General features: G+C 38.2%; 1 protein-coding gene across 1 annotated transcript in view; it reads left to right on the forward strand.

The window, feature by feature from the left end:
* The window catches only part of EYS (eyes shut homolog), a 1,652,140-nt gene that overhangs the window by 1,528,772 nt on the left and 98,286 nt on the right, over positions 1-25,082 (forward strand). Inside the window, 1 exon segment of the mRNA XM_032864581.1 lies at positions 16,250-16,422. Coding sequence (XP_032720472.1) covers positions 16,250-16,422 — 173 coding nt within the window.

Consider the following 25,082-nt stretch of genomic DNA (forward strand, 5'->3'; position numbering starts at 1 on the left):
ACAATCGGGGAGCAGCAGGCAGAGGGAGAGAGAGAAGCAGGCTCCCTGCTGAGCAGAGAGCACAAGGTGGGGCTCCATCTCAGGACCCTGGGACCACAACCTGATCCAAAGGCAGATGTTTAACCGACTAGGCCACCCAGGCACCCTGCTCTGTATCACTTTTAGTTAATTTGGTTAACAACTAAAAAAAAAATAAAATCATTGAGATTGTGGGAAGAAATGTTATTTATATTTAAATGGGCCATATCTTCAAATATTTATGCTCAACACCCTATTCATTTTTCAAAAGCCAACACAAACACCTTTTATTTCCCTTCTAATTAAAGAGGTCCTCTCAGTTAGGGTGACTTAGTAGTCTGGATATATTTTTATTATAACAAATGCTTAACATAAAGAAATAAAACTACATTAACATTTCCTTAGAACAAGGTAGTGTGTTTATAAATTTTTAGCTTAAATTAATATCTAATTGGTCCTTATGCCTGCAGGTGTTGTATCCCTGGGAGACCCTTGTTCTAGCACTTTGTTTCCAGGTCAACAGGTTGCATTTTATTGTATTAAAAGAGCCAGACAGTGTCCTGACCTCCCTGCCCTCCCAATGTCAGATCTGAAGAAGAATAAAGCAATTAAGTTCTTAATTATATTCTGTTAGCAAAAAAGTAAGAAAATAACCTTTTATTCCAAATATAAAAGTTGCCTCTCCTCTCTACTCAGATTTAATTTTCCCAGATACACTTTCCTTCATGGTGATATTCAACACCCTGAAACTCTTGCTCTTGCACTTTTTGCACTTTTGAAAAATGTCAACACTTAATTTTATAGCATTTGATTTAATGCTTTGGGGGACACTTTCAACCTTTCATAATTTATAGTCATCTCCCAAAAATGTGTGATAGTCACAGTTAAGGTAGCAGTCAGAATAAAAGGTCAGTATATAGATTGAAGTGTTATAAGACAGCAATAAAGATAATGGACTAAAAAAAATGCAAAGCAGAAACTAACTTCTTTCACACCTCATCATCTCATTATCACCTCATTACCAAATTCCTAAAAGTTCATCATTTTGAAAATGTGATATGGTGCAACTTGCATAACATTATTATTCCTGGAATCTTTCAACTATTTAACACAGTGATCTAAATAATAGCATCAAAATTTTTTCAGTAGGCAATCATGTGTATGCATTTTCTTTTCTCTTTGTCCTTAGTCTGTACAGACTGTGCCATTTCCAACAGTTACTTGATTTCATATTATCTAACCTAGAAAATGGAGGCTAGGTCTTGTTTTGTAAACAGAGTATCTTAAAATACAAACTTAAAATAAGTCAAGTTTTAATCCTGTAAAATGTACTCCAAAGAAAACTCAAAACTCCTTGAAATCAAAGGTTTAAGATAATCTTTTTGTGATCCATGCCATTAAAAATAAAGCTGTTTTGTTTTGCTCAATAAAAAATGTATAAATTATTTAGACAATTTTAAATGAAGGCATGACAAAAGCATTGAGCATCAAGTTTCCTTTTTTTTTTTTCCACTCTAGAAACTAGGAATCTGAGATGCCAACTTTTAAGTTCTATAGGTCTTGAATCCATGCTGTATGAGAGATGTTTCATCTGAAGACAGCTCAATTCGAAAAGGTTGTCAGTCATTCATTTTGTGTTCAACAAATATTTGATATCTCAATCAGTACCCACCATTCACTTTGGAAGAAGAATATTCCCTCCAGGCAGTACAATCATAACCAATGCTTACATCTAAAATAAGTTGGAGAGATTCAGTTCACTATAAAGACTTTTACTCCCAAAGTGGGTCAAGTTCTTGTAGTGGAACTATTGTGGAAGAATGGAAACCAGGTCACCAGAAATGTGTATCACAGTCATCTAGAAATTTGTAAAAAATATACATGCCTATTTCCCATGCTTGCGGATCTGTATTTTTGACAAATCTGCATTTTCCTATAGCAATTCTAATGAGAAACTAATTCTAAGAACTACTAATCTAAACTAAAACCTTACTAAGAGGTAGTCATGTCTTATTTGTCTGTCCTCAAGCCTACTCTATGCCTGAATCATGCCAGGATTTCATACATATTACTGAATGTCTGAATGGGTAAGTGAATGTCATCAGTGTGTCAAAAATAAAAGAAATTAGGGGCTCCTGTGTGGCTCAGTTGGTTAAGCAGCTGCCTTCAGCTCAGGTCATGATCCCAGTGTCCTGGGATCAAGCCCCACATTGGGTTCCTCGCTCAGCAGAGAGCCTGCTTCTCCCTCTCTCTCTGCCTGCTGCTCTGCCTACTTGTACTCTCTATCTCTGTGTCAAATAAATAAAACCTTTTAAAAAATTATAAAAATAAATAAATAAGTAAATATAAATAAATAAATAAAAGCAATTAGTTCTGGCCATGAGTATCACTAAGAAGGTGGCATTGAGGTAGTGCTTAAGGTATGAGAAGAATCTTTAATTCTCTACCTAAAAAGAACAGAGCCCTGAAAATAGATTTTTAAGGAGCATCACAGGACAATGGGCAGTTATTTTTGGATTGGAGAACTTCCAACCTCTCAGCCCATACTACAAAAGCAGCAGCCTACTTGTCCGGCACATGAGGCGCGCCCAAATGTTCCTGAATTACTTCCGGACTTTCAGTGCCTCATGGAATATATGACTCATCACTGCACTATCAAAAAAACATAATTGCTATTTATAAAACATAGACCTTGTGACTAAGATACTGGAGGATATTTGATTTCCATTTAGAAACTACACTTAAATTGGTGCTAATTTAGCCATGTAATTTAGCATGAGAGTCTCCCAAATGGAGAGAACAGGCAAATACAAATTTAATAAAAATGGAAGATATGTCCAAAGTATTTTTTATTGACCCACCTATAATTTCAAAAACCAGAATTCGATGGACTATCCAAAAAACAAACTTGACATGAACGAAGCTTTTGCATTCTAAATGCTTGCAAAACTGGTTTATATTTTTGCTTTCTAGGAATGAAACGAAGCCAAGAGTTTTTAAATATATATATATAAAGATATTATACACCCATTTAACCACAACCCAGCTCAGGATATTAAGTATTTCAACACCAAAGAATGCTCCTCCCTTCTGCTGCCTCCCAGTCCATTCCATTTTTTCGCCCACAAAAGTAATCACTATCCAGTCAGGGGATTTTATTAGTAAAACTAAAAATAAGTGGAAAGTTGTCAGTAAAGAGAGCTCCATTTAAAAACTCGGGATATTTTTGTCTTCTTTTCATTTACCTTAAAGAAATTTTACATATAGCTCTTCAGTAGTAAGGGCACCTTAAGAGATTGTTTCAGTATATGTCCTCTAAAAAAAAAAAAAATTACATTCTAAGTTTTATAATCTCACCCTGTAAACACATGGAATTATTTTGCTAATTCCTTCAACACACATTTATTGGGTAACCATTATATGCCGGCCACTCTTCTAGGCTCTGAGAATACAAATCTCTGTTGCATACTTAAGATTCTACTCTCCTGACGCATACATTCTAGGTAGTGGGCAGTAAATGAGCAATCAAATAAATTTATAAGAAAATAAATAGTAACATTTCAAAAGTGATTAGTTGTAATAAACATACAAAGAGTAATGATAGAGGTGAACAGTCTGGCGGCAATATTAGTTTCAAAGACAGGCTCCTTTTAGGAATAGCATGTCAGCTAGAACTTAATGATGAGAAGGCATCAGCCATGCAAAAATCATACAAAAGGGAAGAAGGGTTCTAGGTAGAGTACAAAGGGCTTAAATGAGGAGGAAATACAGCAGGTTTGCAAAACGGAAAGATCGGGACCAAAGCTCGGGTTCCCCCAAAAAACAGGTTGTACCACAGGCTTAGGTACAAACAATTTTTTGGAAGTGATCCCAAAGAGCAAGTAAAGGCCTGGGGATAGACAGAACAAGGGGGAAGTCAGTGGAAGGGTACATTATCAAGTCACTGCTCTGTGTGAGCAGGGCTCAGTTCTTCAAGAACCTCTTGAAAAGTCTACAGAAGGTCTGTGAAGAATATTCACCCAAAGGGTGAAAGGCAGAAGCATTCTGACCACCACTTTTTTGAGGTTGTCCCTGGGGCGTTAACCTTGCTTTTTTAGGCCATGTGTTCATGGGGGTGAAAGGGGCCTGTGAGAGGTCCTGGGTCCAAGGCAAAAGTGATTTATACTCTTCTTATGGTGAGAAGTAGAGTCTGTTAAGTCCCGAGTTCCCTGGGAACTGCCCAGTATAGCCACATCTGAAGTCAGTTGAGCCCAGGTATCTGACATGCTATATTAAGGGCAAGTGAAGCAGGAGCATAGTGATTAAGTAGAAAGAGACGAGTGAGACAGGAAACCAAGGGCCAGAGCACATCCAGCACTGTAAAAAAAAAAGAAAAAGAAAAAGAAAAAAAGTTGGATTTTATTCCAAATGTAGTAAGAAGCCATCATTTTAAAAGCTAAGGAGTAGTATAATTGACTACTGCCCAAATGAGGCTATCAAACCTAGAAAGGTGAACACTATGTTATCATGTATAGTAGGAATCTTTTTACAGTTTTCCTTGATCAAGGATAGAAAATCACACTGTTATGTATAGTTGAAATATTGAATATATCTTGATATAAAATCAGAGACATCCTTGCATGATCATAGCCTGTGCCTAGTTCTTCAAATCCTCTCCTTTTTCTAGGCATAATGGTTGTTTTTGAATACTGTGATGTGTCAGGCTTTCTTTCATATACTGGCCTTCATACATGTTGCTCACTGTTCAAAACACTCCCTGCTCTTCACTTAGCCCAATTTCTCATTTTTTTATATTTTAGTCTAATTACTAATCCCATTGAAAATTCCCCTCTGCCCACCGTCTAAAAGAATCCCCCTGCTCTCCTCTCCTGTAGCACCATGTGATATTCTTTCTTAGCACTTAACATAATTTGTCATTTTATACCCAGTTGTTTAATTCCTATCTCCCCATTCAGATTGCAAATTTAATACAAAATGGGACTGTATCTATTTTATTCACCACAGTGTCACAGTGCCTAGCAGTGCCTGGCACAGAGAAATCCAGTAAATGTTTATTGAAAACAAATGAATGAGGGACGCCTGGGTGGCTCAGTCAGTTAAGCATCTGTCTTTGGATCAGGTCGTGGATTCTGGGGACCTGGGATAGAGCTCCACATTGGGCTCTCTGCTCAGCAGGAGCCTGCTTCTCCCTCTCCCTGCCACTCCCCCCACTTGTACTCTCTCTCTGTCAAATAAATAAATAAAATCTTAAAAAAAAAAAAAAAAGGAAGGAAGAAAGGATTGATTCAAGATGCTAGTTGAGTCATGCCAAAGTGACCCTTTGCCCCTCATGAAGGAAGGCTATGGAACACCTTCAAGGGACTTTAGTGCAAAACTAGACACAGTATAAAAACATTGCTTTTGGCAAATGGTATCTCTGCAAAATATTTGTATGAAGCTATTTATTGGAGACTTGAGTGACACTTTTTGTAATAAAACAAGGTATCCCTTAAATAGTCTGTCTTATGCACTATCACATTCATACCTAAAGGTTTCCTGAAGGAATTGGGATATTCGCCAACAATACTTTTGATAAGAAATGAGTCTGAATAACTTCCAGATTAGCAAGTTCTTTTTCGTTCTTTTTCAGAACAACAAAATCAATAACTTGATTTTCAATATCAGAGGTTGAAAATAACTGCAGGGTTTTTTAATTAAAAGGTCTACTGTACCTCTACTTTCTATGTGAAAGGCTTAATCAGTTTCAGAGAAATGCTGACGTAGGATTAAGACAAATTGTGTCCTGTGTTTGAAAATCCTATAGAATACTCAACCTTACTAAATCCCAAGGATAGCAGTAGCTTCCTACATAAGATTAAACTGGCAAACAACTCTCTGTCCTTTGACCTGCATTGTTGGTTTCTATTTTACTTTAATTAGATTTAAAACAACTAAGATTTTCTGCCCTATTTTACAGGTTAGTGTAAATAAAACCTGTCAAAAATTCAATTATATTGTGTAATAACTCCTTGTGCTAAAGTCTAGTATTTTGCATATATGTGCCATGGAGCGAGAAGGAAAGAGATTAATTTTAAATAAAATGAATTAAGAACTGAATTCAAGACACCTAACTATGGGAAACAAGCTGAGGACTACTGGAGAGGAGGTGCATAATGGGATGGGGTAACTGGGTGATGGGCATCAAGGACGGCACTTAATGTAAGGAGCACTGGGTGTTATATGCAACTGATGAATCACTAAATTCTGCCTCTGAAACTAATAATACACTATTTGTTAACTACATTGAATTTAAGTAAAAAATTTTCTAGAAAAGGACTGAATTCAAGTTAAGATTTAATAAATTCTGAGAAAAGGGTATTTAAATATGTATCAGTTCAAATACAATTTTAAGTTGCAGAGAAAATTTTAATTCAGTTTTAACTGATTGTAGAGTTCTCAACAACTCATAATGTTAGTTACCAAGAAATATAGGTTTGTTTGTTTTTTTTTCCCAGGAAACAGTTGAAATCCACGAAACAAAACTTCAAATGATTCTTACTAAAAAAAATTTAAAGTTGCCTCTGGTATTCAGAGACCTGTTCCATGCTATAACCTGTCTCAGAAGAAGGTTTTCTGAACCCAATAGGTAATCCCCTTCCAAACCAGTTCTATTTCTGTGCAATAGTGAGCCTAGCAGTTTTGGATTTGTTGAGTGAAGCAATTTAAGAATTGCTTCCTGCAGATGGAGATGCATTTTATGGTGAATCATTGGAGCTTTAAAAATAACAAACTGCTGGAAAAGAGGCTTAAAATGATCCCCCAAATAGTGAAATCTTATCTAGCCCATCTGATAGAGCAATTGAGGGGAAAGAAACTAATTGAAACTATGGAAACAGCAGGAAAAGTTGACTATTTCTCTTTTTTTATCCATTTAATGTAAAAGAAAATTGTCACATCTAATAGAGTGTCAAAAAAAAATGTTAACTAGGTATAAATGCTTTTAAAACTGTCCTTTACCTTCCATAAGGTCACTGACCTGAGAAGCTGGCCTCCAGCGGAAACACCTTTTGATGAAGGCTGGCCATTGTACATGGTTTTCAAAGAAATAGCACGGTCCATTTTAACATCATGTCAACCAATTCCAAGAAGAAATTTAATCTTTTCCAGTGCAAAGAAGTTGAAAACTTAAACTTTTAATTGAAAAAGCCTGAAGCTACTTTCAACCTCTTGTATTTAAAACTCAAATTATCCCTTTCAGGATTAAAGAAAAAAAGAAAGAGAGAGAGAGAAGACCACATATCAAAGGTAGCAAAGCAGTGATTTATTATCAGTAGTTCTTTTTTTAGGAAAGCTGTTTTCAGTTCTCTGAGCTTTGTATCTCAATTGTATCAGCTTAACAGAAAATGTTCTTCCAAGATCATGCCCTGAATACGTGTAAATTTGAACTCTAATAGAATAAGTTTCCAAATAATGCAGGAGACAAGATAAAATAATTGCCTTTCTACTTCAGAATTAGTTTTAGGTGGGAGTTCCTTATATTTAATTAGTACATTCAGCGTAACAATAGACTAAGGGGAAATATTTGACCCTAGACAGAGACTATATTTTGTTTGGGATAGCCCCTGGTTACTCCTGTTGCCCTGACATCCTGTCCAGTTTAGTACTCCTCAAAGATGTTTCATTTTATAAGGAATTATCACCACCATCATCATATTTCACTTTATAAAGAATTATCATCATCATCATCATCATCATGAACAGTTTTGCATGAAAATAAACTGGGATGCGTTCTGTCCAGTAAGCTCTCTCTCATACACTTAGCATCTCAACTGTGCCCACAAAGCTAACCAAATTGTCCTTAACCCACTGAGCCACCCAGGCGCCCCACTAACCAAATTGTCCTTAAGAAGAACAGCTATGGCATGTATGACAGTTATATTAATAAAAGAATATTCCAAAAAAAAAGAAAAATAATATTCACTTAAGCCTAAAAAGAGCTTTGCCATACCATGTTTCCACATACATGGGCATCTTTCCATGTGGTGATAACAAAAGTATAATGGTAAATACTTTTAATGCAGCCTTTCTGATTTTATTGTATGGTAAGTAGCTGGTCCAACACTTTAAATTCTTTAGGTATTTAAGTCAAAGTTTATTTTCCTTCAGGTGCCTCTTCCCCCAACCCTAACTAGCATAATAATCCATAGGTTCTCTTAATTATAATCAAAACTAAATTATTTTTTACAGTCATAACTTATTTTGACACTACCTAACATATTCACTAAGATACCATGGATGCTTCAAATATGTGTATAATTAGCTCATCATATTCTCCTCCTACTTTCCAAATTCATGTTCTTCAATTCTAAGAATGGCATCAAAATCTATTGTTATCCAAACCAGAAACCAACCATCAAGTTGAATAGATATTTTTCCTCTAAACATCTATTAAATCATTTCTCTCCATGCCTGCTTCCATTGATTTTATTTCACTTCTACTTGGATTTCATTGATAACCTCCTCCCAGCTGCCGTATCTGAATATAATTCAAGGTCCAGTCAGGAGACAGAAGCCACACAGTAATTTAGGAATATTTAATATGAAGAATTATTAACTAGCAACAGGATTAACTCCTAAGTGGCAAAGAATACCTTAAGAGTTTAGATATACCAAATGTAGGGAGCAATCCTTACCTTTAGGGCTGAGGGAGAATACTCAAAAAGAGAATAAATTTTGAAGACACACACACACACACACACACACACACACACACTATACTTACACTACTTTAGAGACCATGTGGTCACTGGGTATAGAAAAGTTCACTGAGATGCCACAGACCAGGACTGGGAAAGGGGAAACTATTCACTGAGGGGCTGAAGAAACTCGCTAGGCAGCCACCTGCTGGGGTATTGCTGAAACTCATGGGGAACTTCATGGGGAAGCCATCTCCTGGGATGTTAAGGACCTCCCTGAGAAACCACCCACAAGGCTGCTGCTAAACTTACTAGAACTTTGCCCACTGGGGGGGGGGGGGCTGTGAAATGCTGTTAAAAGCCACCCACTAGAGAACCAGCAGAACTTTCTGGAAAGCCACTCTTGAAGGCACTATGAAACTTGCTGAGAATCCACCCACTGGGACACCTGAGTCTCACAGGAAACCCAGCTGGAGCATGGACTTACTGGGAATTCACCTGAGGAGATGCTGCTGAAACTTGCTGGGGGCAAGCACCACTGGGTTTCTTGCATATGTCCCCAACAGGAGAAAGCAGAGAAAAAAGGGCATCCCTTCTTTTCTCAGTGTCCCTCCAGCACATTTTCCACACCATAGCCTCAGAATGATAATTCTAAAACACAATATGATTATTTCTCTGCCCAAAAGCCTACAATAGGGTAAAAAGAAAGAAGGAGAAACAAGAAGAAATGAGGTGGGAAGTCAAGGGTTAATGTTGATGACTGCAATTTTATCCGTAGAGTGTGAAAGGAAGTCATCTCACAAGAATGTAGCACATAAGGCTTAGAGCTTGGGAAAGATCTTAACAACCAGTTTTGTAGGAGGAAAGGAGTGAAAGTCAAAATTAGTACAAACTTTTTGATAAATGATTTGGGACTGTTACCTGGACTAACACAAATGTGTAGTCTATGCTACAGGGAGGAAGCTGGATGACTTGAAGGTCTGAACTGGGTTTGGGACTGAGGAAATAATCTCGTGTATGATGGGTAAATGTTGAGTGACAAATTTTATATTGTTCCCTATAAGTGTTCTTTTTTTAAAGATTTTTACTTGAGAGAGAGAGAATGAGTATGGGGAGGGACAGAGGGAGAAGTATACTCCCTGCAGAGCAGGAAGCCTGACTTGGAACTCAATTCCAGGACCCTGGGATTATGATCTGAGCCAAAGGCAGGGGTTTAACCAACTGAGTCACCCAGGTGCCCTGTTCCCTGTAATTGTATAGCAAACCTTATATCTGGACCTCAGCCCTATAAGCTAAATATACCACGTGGTTCAAGGGGTAGGCATTAAACATCTTCTAGTCACTAATCTCTGATCTCTATTATTCAGGACATTGACCATGTATTAGGATGTTTGGGACAGTTCCATATGTCCCCCCTTTTCCTGTAGTTTGAGAGCAAGTCTGATGCATCAACATATTTAGAGGCAAGAAGTCCTCTGAATTTCTTGTTTTTTCCCCATGCAAAATTATAGCATCAAGCATTTGGTGAAAGTGAGAAAGTGGGATAAATTAAATTTTTTGTTGCAAATTCAACATAGGAATATAGCAATGTTCATAAAGAATGTTTCCATGTTTATAAATGTGTGTCTTTCTAGGGAGTTATTTTCTATTCCTATGTGTGTGAGGAATAAATCCCTCCCCCAGCAATTTTGTAAATATTTCTTAATATCAGAAAAGAGCAATCGTCAACGCCGCTAGCACTGTTTCCACCTTCCTGGCAACAGTTGATTTCACCATGGAAACAGCTGAGTAGAAATTGTGTGTATGTGAACATTAGTGAGGTCAAGGGAATGGGTGAAACAGCACTTTGTTGGCTTAAATATTTTAAGAGAATTTTTGTTTCTTTTTAGTAGGAGTTAAAATAGCATTTTAAAAGCTTATACCAACTCTTCCAGCCTGAAATAGCCTCCAAATAGGCACATTATCTTCACAGGAAATTATCTGAGAACTCCAGAGCTTCATAAGCACTGCATTTACTGATTCTGTTATATTAAATCTTGCCCAAATTGCCCTTCCAGTGCAAGGGACTGGAGACTGGCTAATTTTGCAATGAACATGGAGTAAGAAAATCTGTTATGGAATTGTTGCTGGATCACAAAGTCTAATCTTAAAAAACCCTGAGATACGTTTCTAATTGGGGGAGGTGGTTTTAGACACGCGAAATGAGATAGTCATTCAACAATCATGAATGCATTCTTTTATTTTCTCACCCACTGGTAACCTCTACCTCATCCTTTTTTTCCCCAACCCACTTCTCTTTGTACCAGACTCTTCTGTTTGCTCTTATCCCACAATTAACTGATTCAGATTCAATTAATTGTATGTTTCATCTTTGCCCACCTCCTTTCCCTATCGTTTAATGAGCAGCTGATCACTGTTGGCACATTCTCCTGCATCTCTCATTTAAGTTCTTTAGATTATGGCCACTTGTACCATGGTAGCTCCCATTTGGGGTTTGATATTTTCTGAGGCTCCTCTCTTAGAAGAAAAGCTTTATCTCCATTTCCTAAGAACTAGTAGGTCCCATGGCAAAAGGAATGAAAAGGATGGCTCTTGCTGGGAAGGAAATTTCTGATCATCCTTCTCTACCAATGAAGAAGTTTTTATAAAGTGAACCATGGCTTTAAGAGAAAGCAGGAGGGAGAGAGGGGAAAAGAGAGAGAAATTATAACATAAATTCAATCTTCCTTCACAAAATATGCACAGGATTGGATTGGACAGATCCTAGAGCAAGACAAAAAAAAATTATATTGTTGTGAATTATCCCTCTTTTTTATATCACATCTTCACATGTAATTCTCTAACTTTTATTATTGCTCATATCCTTTTTTATCTTCTTTGTTTCTACCTTTAATAAAATCTTTTCACAAAAAGAAGAAAGTTCCTTGAAGCTGAAAGACATTTCCCTTGAGCTCTCCCTTCGTGGGTATATTATATAGACTTTGTTTTCTTAAGTTCACTTTCTAGGCCACCTTAAGATAATTTTGGTTTTGCATTTTTTTCTGTTATATTCACGTTTGGCTACTCTCAAAAAGAAAAACTGAAAAATGTCAAAGATGATGGTGTGCCTTACAGCAAGAAATAACATCCTTTGAGGCAGCTCTGTCCTAGAGACAGACTATCTGTGGATGAGGTGACAGTTGAGTCTCCAAGCACAGCTGACAACTCACTTGAAAAGAATTCAAAAATTGTAAGGAAGACTAGGGGTGGAGGTGGGGAGGCTGGTGGGTATTGCTTGGTAATCAGCAGACTCTTACTGTGTGGTGTGAAATTCATGAAAAAGGAATGAAAGTTCCACTTGAACCACAGCTACTTGGGATCTCATTTACATTCTTAAGCCAGTGCTGTGGTACTATAAATAGAGGAGCCTATACATAGAGATGGGTTATTTCTGCCAATAGTAATTTTTATTTTTTAGAAGAATCTAGAGACATAATTCATAAGGACTCATTTCTGCTCACTTTCCTGCTGAGAATCTCCCTCTCTTGACACCGTGGGTGGTCAACTTTGAAACGCACTAATGATCCATTAGACACAAAGGGTGCAGGAAGAGTTATTTATTTTTTTTTAAGTTAATACATGCAGGAGTCCTTTTAGTTCTAGAACATTTTCAGGCATCTGGCTGTTATGTAAATAGAGGCATCCTTTTCAAGCCAGCATCTTTGATTTTTTAATCAGCTAAATTTTCTAAAGATAATTTTTAATACCCATAGAAACTTAATGACAGTCATCTGATACACTAACCATATTGTGACTTGTAATTGAATATGCTATAATGGTTACAGTGCCAAAATAAACAGATGTTTGCATACACTTATATAGGTAGCACTTTTTTAACTAAGCTTTAAAATGACTGACTGAATGTTTTCCTACTTTATGTTGCTAAGTGTAATATACATCCAGTAGACCATATATGGCTCTAGTAAAATAAAAACCCTCTAATCTTTGTCTTAATGGATAAATATTGTATTTTCAGATATACATTAGTCAAAGGCTAAAATGTAGCCTGAAAAGAGAAAATTATAATGCCCTGGCATCCTGCTAGACACATTAGTAACTCATGCCCACCAACCTTTCATTCTGGTGAGAAAATTTGTCTCAGGGGAGCTGGCTTTTGCACAAAGCAGGCTGTGCAAGAGGATCACATGGTGACATCTTGAAAACACAGAATCTTGGGCCTCACCCTTGATCTCCTAAATCAAAATCTCAGAAGGCAAGGGCAGCTGGGGAATCTGCATTTTAAAAGCCACGTGAATGATTCACAGGTATCATTCTGTGGTGCCAGTCCTCAGAAAAGCTTTTAGAAGCCACTGGCATTTGAATCCATGTATCACAGAGCTAAGGCCTTAAAATCCTTGCCCACTGCCTAAATTCCCTTTTCATATACCTACGCTGTGTCTTATAATGATCCGTTCATGCCCTTATGTTGTCTTCCCAAACAAGAGCAGAATTAAATCTTCTGAACTCCGTGGCAAGTGACTCTGTCCATAACATAGGTGCACAGCCAATGCTGGTTGACAGCAGTTGGCAATAAATACGGGGTTATGGTTTACAGGTAAGAACGTCACCGATACCTGGGTTCTTTCTCAGACCTACTTTTAATTCTGAAAAGTGCCCTGACTTCCTCAGAGGAGGCTTTGCAAAACATTTTTCCATATGGTTCCAGATCTGTGAAGGGTAAGATTTTGACAACTTTTTCAAATTAAAAAAGTGGACTGCATGTAAATCTATTCTCCCGTAACTAATCAAACAGTATCCAGTACACTCACAGAGATGTTACAACATTTAAAGTAAACTGAGTCAAGGAGGGTGACATCGTATTAATCATTGTTTCCAAACAATGGACTGTCACCTAGGACAGCCTCAGGACACTTACTTTCTTGGTCAACACTGCTGTTTGCTGCAGGATGTGGAGAGCTGTCATTAGAGTTAAGTGACAACAGACTCAGCTGACTTGCAGCTTTTGTAGAAGTTGAGATTTCGTAATAGGATTTTTGGCAAGATCTGAAAAGGAGAAACTTTTGGTCCAGGTAATACAGCTGGTAGCAAAAATAGATTTTATTAAAACTACAGGTGAAATATTGAGCACTCCAGGAAATATTTTGGAACTCGAAGGTACAATTGAAGTGAAATATACAGAGGCCTCATCATCTGGCAAAATTTTAGTTGGTTAACACTGACTCTTCCTAATGGAAAGTCAAGATGGTCAAGAGGGCTTTGGGCACTTGCTCATGGTCAGCCAGATGAGAGGATCTTCCCCCTTCATGGAGCATTTTCTCTAGAATTTAATTTCTCTCCCTGCTCTAGCTGCCTGTTGATGTGCAGATGCACGCGGTTAGTCATCTCCACATGAATTTATAACAACCAACTTCTTCCAACACCTGATGAAAGCAAAAAGGAAATGAGGCTTGATTGATCAATAGGATATGATTAAAATTAGTGCTTTCCCCAGTTTATAACAGAAAAGCATCTTTCCTTCATTTCAAATCTGGTTAGGTCTTTATGATTCAAGCACTTAAATCAATCAATATTTAGATTCGTATGACTTTCATATATGTGGCATTCTCCTTTACTATAAAAAGATGAATTTGGCCCTTCCAGAATGCAGTTTCAAGAGTGTTATACTCCAGGACTTCATCCCAGAATACTGAACTTCCAATTCCAAGTTAAGTAAACGGAGGTGAAATTACATGGGATTTATCCGTGGCCCCCAGCAACATTAAGTTCCTACCTAACACTTTAAGTCACACCAGAAGGTATCTCTCTGTCCCTGCCAGGTGGTCTGACTATGCTTTTACCACTGTTCTCAGGCAAGAAGAAATAGCATGAGCTCAAGGGTCCTCGAAATTCTGGTTTGTAAGCCCCATAACAAAAGAGTTTGTTTAGGGCACTTTATAACCATCTTAGTGACATCGGTCCTTGTTGTTGTTTTTCTTTTTCCCCCATCTCTCAAAACCTGTGAGATTTTCTGTCTGCTAAGTGTAAAACGCTATGCGAGTTGCCATGAAAGTTATAAAACAAGTAAATTACTGGTCACTCACATTCAGCACCTTACATGTCAATAAAATCCAAGGCTCTCAGAGCCTCACCCACCAAAGCTAGATGTACCTGCTCTCTGACATATAAATTCTCTCAAGAGTGCTTCATCCCATTAACATAGAGAATTAATAGGAAAGTATGTACATTTTTGGAAAGGGAACCTCTTCATATTTCAAAATTGGGTATTCACTAGTATGATACTTTCCTAAAAGTAAATTTATTTTGGACTAAGGGGGTTAAAAGATGGAAAGAGGGTATGAAGAGACCAGAAAAATATGAAGGACAAGAAGAACATTCCCGGGTATGGGCAAGATCTGCAAATAGATTGGGAGGCTGAGTCGTGAAACCAAAGACGCTGACATCCTAACCTGGGGGATGGTCCTAGCATCTGTCCTTAAGCGTTAACAGTCATGTTTAGAAGATTAGATGTAAGCAGAAGGAAAAAACCCTGAAGATTCATATGTGGCAAGGTGTGTGGACTAAAGCAAAAGAAGGGGAAGACAGGGGAAGGGAAGGGCATTAATATTAAATAGAATTCATTTAACTGCAGGTGACAAAACCCCCATTCAAACTGGCTTGAAGACTAAAAAAAAGGGTTTAAGATCCACTGGCTCATATAACTGCAGAGTAATGGTTAGATCTAGTAACCAAATAATATCATTGACCATCTATCTGCCCCAGTGCCTTGCATTTGCACCGCTAGGCACTGGTCATCTATCCTCTGCCAGGCTCTCCCCTCTGAATGGGCAGACCCCCTAGCAGCTACTAGGTCAGTGGGCACTGGGAATGGTGGAGGAATGAGTCTACAAAGGCAGGCTAGGGTTACCTTTACTTTAAAAGGGTGGGATAGATGCAGGGAAAGCAGAAACACCAGATTCCCAGTCCCCTTCCCCTCTGGAGGAGGCTTGTGAGCAGGTGAGCATAGTTTCAGCTCCTCTCCCACAGACGCTCTCAGCCTGGGGCCACCAAGCCACACTTGAAGCCAGGGAGGTATTGAGTCATTTTGGCTCCCCACCGTGCTTTTCTTGCCGAGTTACCTCAAAGGTGGCTCTTGGAGGACTTTGTCCTCAGCAGAGGAAGTTTATCCCCAGCTTGAAATTCTCCTGAGTGGTGCACCTAAGATGTTTTCTTCTAATCGACATTTGAAGCACTTTACTGAGGCAGCGCCACACATATTTAATGAAGCCCTAAAAAGGCACCCAGTGTGAAATAAAGGTGAGATAAATCAAAAATAAAAATACATGGCTTAAAATAGAATTCATGGCCTCAGGCAAACTATAAAGCTGCTAGTCTGCTTTCAATGTGAAGTACACAGCGAGAAATAATTTAAAGTTGAAAAACAGAGAGAAAGGGAGAAGACAAGCTGCAATTTTCATTTTATTTGTGTGTGTGTGTGTGTGTATGTGTGTGTGAGTGTGCCTGTGTGTAAAAGATCAATTGTTTTCTGATTGGTTTTATCTTTCCTTTTTCCTTCTTAGTGATCATGGAAACTGGTTTTGTGAGTGTCCGAGGCTATACGCAGGCAAGATGTGCCAGTTTGCTACCTGTGAAAACAGCCCGTGTGGGGACGGTGCCACCTGTGTTCCTAAATCCAAGACAGATGTCGACTGCCTCTGCCCATATGGGAGGTCTGGACTCCTCTGCACGGACGGTAAGATCATGTGATGAGAAAGCATGGTGCACAGGGAAAAGGAGGTGAGGAGTAGAGAAGTCACGCGAAGGAAGCAAGGACAGCCCCTGACAGATCAAATAGGTTGAATCCTTTCCTTGGTTCTTTTCAAGTCAAGCGAGAGAAGACCTACTAGTGAGACTGATCGCCATCATGAAATTCAAAGGAGGTAATGCATTTACCCTGAGGTTAGACTTCAGAAAAATCTCCGTATTCTAAAAATCTCAAAGTCAATATGATGCTTAGAGAGTAACAAGGAAAATCAGATGCAAAACATAAATTCAAAATATTTTCTCTCATTTTGGCAAACTGAGGATATAATATTAACATATCTGTGTGTTGTAGACCAGTTTCTTTTTTGTTTAAAGATAACAAAACCCATGACATGTTTAGTAGATAGCAAGAAATAAAATCACAAATAATATCCATGTGCCTCTCCTTAGGAAAATCCAGTATGTGGAAGTCCTAAATTACAAAAAGGTACAAGATGCTGTAAAATAAGTGTGTTTAGGAAGCAACTTGCCTAAGAATGCAATGTTAGCTTTGATATATAGAAATAAATATGTCTATAAATATTTCTGGAAATAATTAAAGGTATTTAGTATTACTATTTTATCAACTCAGGGTTGGGCTTCTTTCATTTTTATTTTCACCATAAATTATTTTTAATTTTTTAAAGATTTATTTATTTATTTGGAGGGGGAAGGGCAGATGGAGAGGGAGAGAGAGAATCTCAAGCAGACTCCCTTCTGAGCAGGGAAGCCAAGGAGGGGCTCTGTCTCACAACCCTGAAATCATGTTCTGAGCCGAAATCTAGAGTCAGATGCCCAACTGACTGAGCCACCCAGGTGCCCCTCACCATAAAAATTTTTCAAAATTAAATTAAATTTAAAAAACAAAGTTTTTTCTGGTGCTGGTGGTATTTGTTATGAAATTCTAGCACAAGGTTATCAAAGTGAGCACAGGTCACTGTGTCCCAGGCACAAAATGAAACAAACAGATCTAACCTGTGCCGACTCATCAAAAAGCTGGAGTGCCACACCCTGATTTAACAGGCATGAAAACTGAAACTAGAATAAAGAAGAATTTGTGACTAAAAGGTATTGAAATTTTTGGCATATATATCTTTAAGAGAATTGAGACAATGCATTTCTATGTAGCTGGGGGAGGGGAAGTTAAGAAGTACTATGAGTTTCATTCTCTGTATGGCACGTTTATATTAGAAGTTAGCCAAGCCAGTTTTATAATAAAAAAGACATCATACACCAGATGGGATTGAAGTTTTGTCCATTCAGATAAAAACAAAACCATTCATTCTATTGAGGTAAAAGCTATTGAAAAATGCAGTTGATCACAAAAAAATTGATTACTAAGGATGAATCATCAGTTTTTCTTCCTAGTTGAAAATTAGACTGATCACATGAAATAAAAAATGAAGTTTTTTTTGTTTTTGTTTTTGTTTTTGTTTTTTAATGTGGGGCTTGAACCCATGACCCTGAGATCAAGACCGGAACTGAGATTAAGATTCAGACACTTAACTGAACCACCCAGGCGCCTCAAGAAATGAAGATTTATAAGAATGTCTTCCCATATTTACAAAAAATTGTTTACTCCCATCTCTTGGTCATATTACGGCTTCAGAGAGACAGAGATTTATAGATTACTGAGACAGGAAATATTAGACAAAATTTACCTTTCATTGTAGGTAAGAAGAAATTCCTACATGCACCCATCCAGAGGAATTCCTCAAAATAACTCTTCCATTAGTATATTCCACAAAAGTGCCAGAGCAATTTGAGATTCTTACCCTAATGGAACTTGCCTTCTGAGAAGATCAAAAGAAAGTAACAATGGCTCAAGACACAGAATAGAGTTTATGGAAAGAATTATGAAGGAAATAAACAGGAGTATAAGGAGTACAGGTGCTCATAACATGAATGACTCCAGAAGAGTAGAGATTAGTGCTAATGCCTAAATAAGAAATATGACATATGAAACCAAGAGAACAAGTGTTCAAGCAGAAGTTTCAGAAAAATGAAAGACTCTGAAGGGAGCTAGAACCTAGGCTTTTTTTTTTTTTTTTTTTTGAAGAATGAAAGGTGCTATTCTAGCAGAGCATAAGGGAACAAGGGAGAAAACCATATCTTTCATGAGCAGGGCCTACATCATAAAGGATCTTAGGCACATGGGAAGGTCTTAGACTTTGATTTCTCAGTGCCTTAAGAAGCCATTGGACAGTTTTAAAGAGGCAAGTGGTATATATGTATTTGTTTAAACCATTCTGACTGCAGTATATCAATTTTAGAAGGCTTTTGTCAGTTACCCTGACAAAAGATAATTTTGCTTAAGACCAGGGTGATGGCCAGTGGAGATGGAAATAAGTGGATAAACTTAAGATCTGTTCTGGAGATAGAATTGACAGAACTTTCTGGGAAGTGTGTGGGACAGGCTGAGTCAAGTACATCTAGATTTCTTTATTTTATTTGTTTGGACTATGGGTAGATTGTGGCACCATGAAGAGGATTAGGAGCATAACAGGGTTTTTATGGGGCATTATTGGGAGGTAAACAAGAGTTCCATTGTGTACAGATGAAGGGAAATATGCCTGTTAAGATATCCAAATGGAGAAGTTATGAAGGCAAACAGGTAAATGATACTCAAGCTCATGGGAGATGTCACAACTAAAGATAAAATTTGGAGAGTCATCAAAGTAGAGGTGGTGGGTAACACTATAGAACCAGAGATTGTCTAAGGAGAAACTGTAGATAAAGAGAAGAGGACTGTGGACCAGGATTCCACTACTTAGGGATATGGGAAAGGAGAGAAAGCCATGTGAAATGCCAGTACCATCCCCAAACAAGCACCCCTCCCCATACACGCACATTATCTTTCAGCCCATAAATATCGCTCCTTTGGCGATGTTGCATTGTCTTAACCCAGATCCGCCATCAAAGCAGAACCTGGATAAAGAATTGCATTGAAGTAGTTTATTTTGGAAACAATCTCAAGAAACAGGAGTGTAGTGAGGACTCGGAGGGACTAAAACAGGAAAGGGGAGAAAGTCAGTACATAGGTGTCTTATGGGGTTGAAGCGTGAACAGCTGTGCTTCATTCTACTGAGATCTTATGAGGAACTGTCTAAAATGACAAAATTTTCTGATCTTATGAAGAAATGTATAGAACGATTCTAAAAATTGCCTGCCAAACAAAAGAGAGAAGCATTTAACCATTGATTCATGGTTCCTTTTGATTGAGGGTTGCCCTACGGGACCTTAATTGTCCTACATTTCTATATTGCTATATAAAACTAGCAAAAGGGCTAGCTTTTGCAGGCATCTCAGGCAAGCAAAAGCTCCAGAGAAGCTGGGGATCGAGGAAGTATAGTTTAGCATATCGACATTCCATTAGCAGTCACAAAATGCCCACTCAAAGTGTCCGCTCCCTTCAGGAGCCATCTTTGCATCCAGCAAGAATCAAGGCTTTCTTTACTCCCCCAGCTAGTGTGAGGTAGTGCCCCATATCGTTTCTTGGACCATTCACTGCAACCAGTCACCTCCAGGAGATTCTCCAGAACATTACTGAATATGTAGCTATTCAGTAGAAAAAAGCGTAGAGCAAACCGATAAGCATAGTTGTTGCCCAGTTGCAAATACACATGAGAAAAGGCAGGGAATAATATCCAAAAACTCCTTTTTTCATCTTTGCCATTTTGTTAATACCAGAGGGTGAAAAATCACCGAGTTTTAACAGCAGTTGTATTTGCTACATAGCACTTTTCTTTCAGATCATAGCCATATCTACCATAATAATATATTCTTTGGGGGATAATAAGAAATATAATTATGACGTTTCCTACCTTGTTGATGTTTCCACTGGGAAATTCATCCCGGGGCAATCATGGCAGTGATGACAGGAGCCAAAACAAACAAACACTGCAAATGGAAAATTCGCAGCTGCCTTCCTTTGTAAAGTGCTTTGCTTTCCACATTTGTGCTCTTCATTCACACTTCCTGTTGCCTCCTATACAGGCATAAGCTTCTTGTTTCCTTAACCACATCATTTTAAAGACAAAGGGGGGACACTTTATTTTTTCTCTCAATGGCTGTGTCCTTTCTAAAATTTGTCTTAATTTACCTTGTCCTCCCAGCCTGCGCCTGTCAATGGAACATAGCTTTTGAAGAAAGTAGTGAAACATGCAGACTAAGAGCCTAGAATCAGCTCGGCTGGGTTAAAATCCCCAGTCCCCGCGCTGAGCAGTGTTCAGGGTGACCTTGGGCAAGTCACTTGGTCTCTCTGTGCTGCAGGTTCAGAGTTTGATAATAGAACCCGACTTACAGAATTCATGAGAATTAGATGAGATGATTCATATAAATTGCTTAATGTATCACTGGACACAAAGAAAATGCTTTTGTTTTTTTAAGAGCACTCGAGCCAGTATTCTGACCCTCAGAGAGAACTGTGGCATCCTGCATCTCGTCATTGTGGGAAAGAAGGCTGGATCTCCAACCTAGCTAGAAAGAAAACTCTCTAGGATATCAACAAAAATCAAAATTAATTTCCTTTTAAGAATTTTTCTAACTTGGTGACACTCTTTGCAGTGATTAGAGACAAGCCAGGGTATTACAAAGTCAGGTAGGAAAGCAGCGCTCCAGGGATACAGATAATCACCAGGCTATTTAAGGACATGCTACCTCTATAAAGCAGCTTAATGTCAGGCTGGCATTTTGTAATGGCATATTTCAAGTACATGTAATTTTCTGTCATGTAAGCTCGTAACTCTTTTGATAGCATCCACTCTGATATGATCCAGCTTTCTCTCTCCGACTCAACAGCTGTTTGATTACCCTGCTGTTCAACCCATCTCAATATCCCTCATTTCTCTCCATGTTTAAATTCTCTATTTTCCAGCTCCTGGTTACAAAGAAATGTTGAAAGATCAGGCCTGATCCCAGAAGGGGGCAAGGAGACAGGGGTGATTGTGGCCATACAATCACTCAGGAAAGTGATTCCTCTCACCCTGGGTCGAAGGCAACCTTTGAGTGTCCTGCATTTTTTCTTCCTTGAGAACTGAGGGAATTGCCTCTCCTTTAGCTCAGTGGGAAGGTTCACACCCCCTGCCTTTCACCTTTTTATCTACATCAGCATCTGTAAAGAAAAAAAGTTAGATTGGCACATCTAAAAAAGGAGCACTTAAAATAAATACATGTATTATTGTACACTGAAATGTTCTTGAAAAACAGCTTTGATGGACTCCTGCAATCCAACCCACTGCATTGAATTAACACCTTTTTTTTTTTTCCATTTGTGCAAGCAGCAGTCCCTGCAGAGCAAAGTTACAGTTATTGTTCCAATAATTATTGCCGGTACTTTGTGTTCATAAGCAAATGAGCTGTGTGTGTGTGTATTGTGTGTGTGTGTGTGTGTGTGTGTGTGTGTGTGTGTGTATGTGTGTGTGTGTGTATGTGTGTATCTGGGAAAGATTTTCTGGTCAAAGCCTTTCATTAGGTATCTATAGTTACTTCTATCATTTCTCTGGCAGTAACAGCATTATGCTTCCTACCAATGAGTGGTGTTGGATTTAGTTATATATATGCACACACACACACACACACACGCACACACCGCTATTAAAAACAAGATAGTAAGGTATTTTGTCTTGGGGAATTATATTAGCTCTGGCAGACTCTGCCAGTTGCTTGGCCAATATATTCTCTCCTTTTTTATTAATACATCCCTGAGTGTATTGGGGGCAGTAATGTGCCCAGCTAAAATGTCCCAGCTTCCCTTAAAACAGAGTACAGCCATGGGACTCAATTAGGATGGGTGGATATAAGCAGAAGTGTTAGAGAATTGTACTGACCTCTGGGAAGACTCCTGAAGAGTAGAACGGCGCCCACCCTTGCTCTTTTTTAGGTTCATTGTAAGCCTAGATTGTGTATGAGATGACTCGAATTCCAGAAGTCATCTTGGGTCATAAAGCAACTTTGAGAATAGAAAATACATGCAAGGATGTGAAGCAAAAAGATGGAAAAGCTTAATTAAGTCCCAGATAACTGCAGAACCACCTTACCATTCAGAGATTGTCCAACATCACACTTTTTGTTAATGAAGGAGAAGTAATCTGTTTTTCTTTAACCTCTGTTATTTTGTTATTCATTATCTGTTACATGTAGCTAAACCTAATACTTACTGATACAGTCAGTGCCAAGGTTTCCTTGAATTTTATATCCTGCTAGGTTTCCTCAAATATTTTTTATTTTATTCATAAGCCCTTAGGTTCCTTCTCAAAGAGAGGGAAAAGTATAGGATTTCTTGTATCTTATTTCTTTTCTTTCAGTCTAGGAGATTTAATAAATTACAACTTTATAAAATATATTTTGCAACCCAGGGAAAGTGTGGTATGAATGCTGTTCCAATATTAAAAAGAAACATCAAAGTAAGCAGCAAAATGAAAACGACATTTTTGCAAATTAGAAAAATAATAAGAAAGCAAATTTTAGATCTTACTTATGAAACATTTACCTCTTATATTAAAAGTACCCACGAGTCAATTTCTAATAATCACACTAAATGAAAAATCAAATTAGTTTGTACATTTCCATATCTCAATTCCTAGGAAGGCATGCAGCTATTATTGTCTGCTTTTAAACAAAGAACAAAGAATATTCACTATCAAACTCATACTAACTGTTTGCCTCTGGAACACTGTCAGTAGGACACTAAACTGGAAAAGCCAAATGTTCCTTTTGTTCATTCCAGCCCTTTGTCATTGTTTAGCAACCTCACAGAATTTTTCCTCCCCACACGAGCATTCCCTGCCCATTAAAAATGTCTTTAAAATGGATAGACTATGCACAGGAGTAGAACTGTGTCTCCTGAATGTATTTATGGCAAGTTGATTTTATAGACATTTGTGGAAATGGAAACCTCTGCAGTTTATCCCATTGCTCACCAGAGAATTGAACTTTGCAGGTCTGTCAGTCCAGGACCTTCCACACAGAGTCCATTTTTTCATATCAAATGAATACTGTCAGATGCTACCACACCTAGCAGGTTATGCTTGGTCAGTTTAAGAGCTGCGCTAATGTGATGCACCTGCCAGCCCTGGAGAACACAAACGCATTTGTCGCACATTAAAAAATTCTTCACAGAAATGGAAAATTGATTCGAGTCTGGATAAATTTATGCTACATGAAAGACTATAAAGTCAACATTTTATGAAGAGGCAATGGAATTTATTGATTACTAGGCATGAGATAAATAGGGATGGAGATGCCTGTGTGTGACGTAAATTGCCTACCATTCCATACAATGATTAGCGGTTACTCGGTTCAAGGGGTTCTTTGTTTATTTCCACTGACACGCTCACTTTGTCTTTTCCAGTATTTAGTCGTTTCATGACTGTGTGCTTGAAAATGGCTTCCTGTGTCTCTTAGTATGAGCTATGGACTGCTTCAAGCAAAGTGCAAACCTGACATGGGAAGACCCCACCTGATCCTGCTGCCCCACCTTATTCACCCTCTGGCAGCTCACACTATTTTGTATTCATCTTTTTTTTTTGTATTTATCTTTTAAATGTTGTCCATTTATTGCCTCAGTCCTTCCCTCAGACAGTCAGCTCTGTGAAGGTAGCTATCACATCTGCCTTGGCCATCACCGACCGTATCTGTGGAGAGGCACACATTGCCTGGCATATAGGAGGCTCTCATGTTTTGGCTGAATTGAAAATGATTTCAAAGTTCTTCAGAATATTCATCTAAGCTATTACCCTGAACCTACTACTATGACTATGACTATTAGGAGCTAGTCAGTAAGTATTTGTCAAACTGAAAAAATAAACTAATAAAACATTATCAGTGAATGAATAGTCTAATCTGGAACATTTCCGAAAGTGTGTTCCAGAGCATACTGGTGCCATAAGGTGGCCTACAAAAAAGAGTGTGTTGAAAGTAACTCACCTCTACTGAGTGCTTACTCTGTGCCAGGCCCTCAGCTAAGTTAGATCAGGAAACTGAAGATCAGAGAATTTAAATAATCAGTCAAAAGTGAAATAGTTTGAGAGTAGTGGGTAAATCTGGAATCCAGGTCTCTCGGACTTCAGCTTTTTAAAGAAATATTATATAGTACTCTGCTCTCCTTTTAGGAATTCAAGTATACATAGTGATGTGGGAAACAAAAACAAAAGAAAAATTAAGTTTCCTTACAACTTACAGCCCCTTGGCAAGTCCTTGAAACAGGCAGAGGGACATTCCTCTAGGAACTCAGCTGCCTCAATGTTAATACTTGGCTAAGGGCAAAAGGCAATCTTAGCCTGACACCCAGGATCCTATAAGTTTACTTTGACATATAGAAATTCCTTTGGAAACTTCCTTTATCTCAACTCCCCAAGACACGTATTGGCAATCATCCCCCAAGCATATGATATGACCCACCAATATACATCTGAAGGGTCTAATGACTAAGGTTTTATTAAACAGTAATAAATGAATAAATGACCTTTTCCCGAAATAGCTAGCCCTTCAAGGTCCTGGAAATCTTGCTTCCAATATTTCTTAGAGACTGAACTATTCTTAAGCCCCTCTCGTCTTGAAAGTTTATAATGGGCCACTCCTTGTGACCCCAACGCAGCTCTTTCTGTCCAC

This window comes from Lontra canadensis, unplaced genomic scaffold (genome assembly GCF_010015895.1).
Source record: "Lontra canadensis isolate GAN:19392208 unplaced genomic scaffold, GSC_riverotter_1.0 scaffold27, whole genome shotgun sequence".
Taxonomy (NCBI): domain Eukaryota; kingdom Metazoa; phylum Chordata; class Mammalia; order Carnivora; family Mustelidae; genus Lontra; species Lontra canadensis.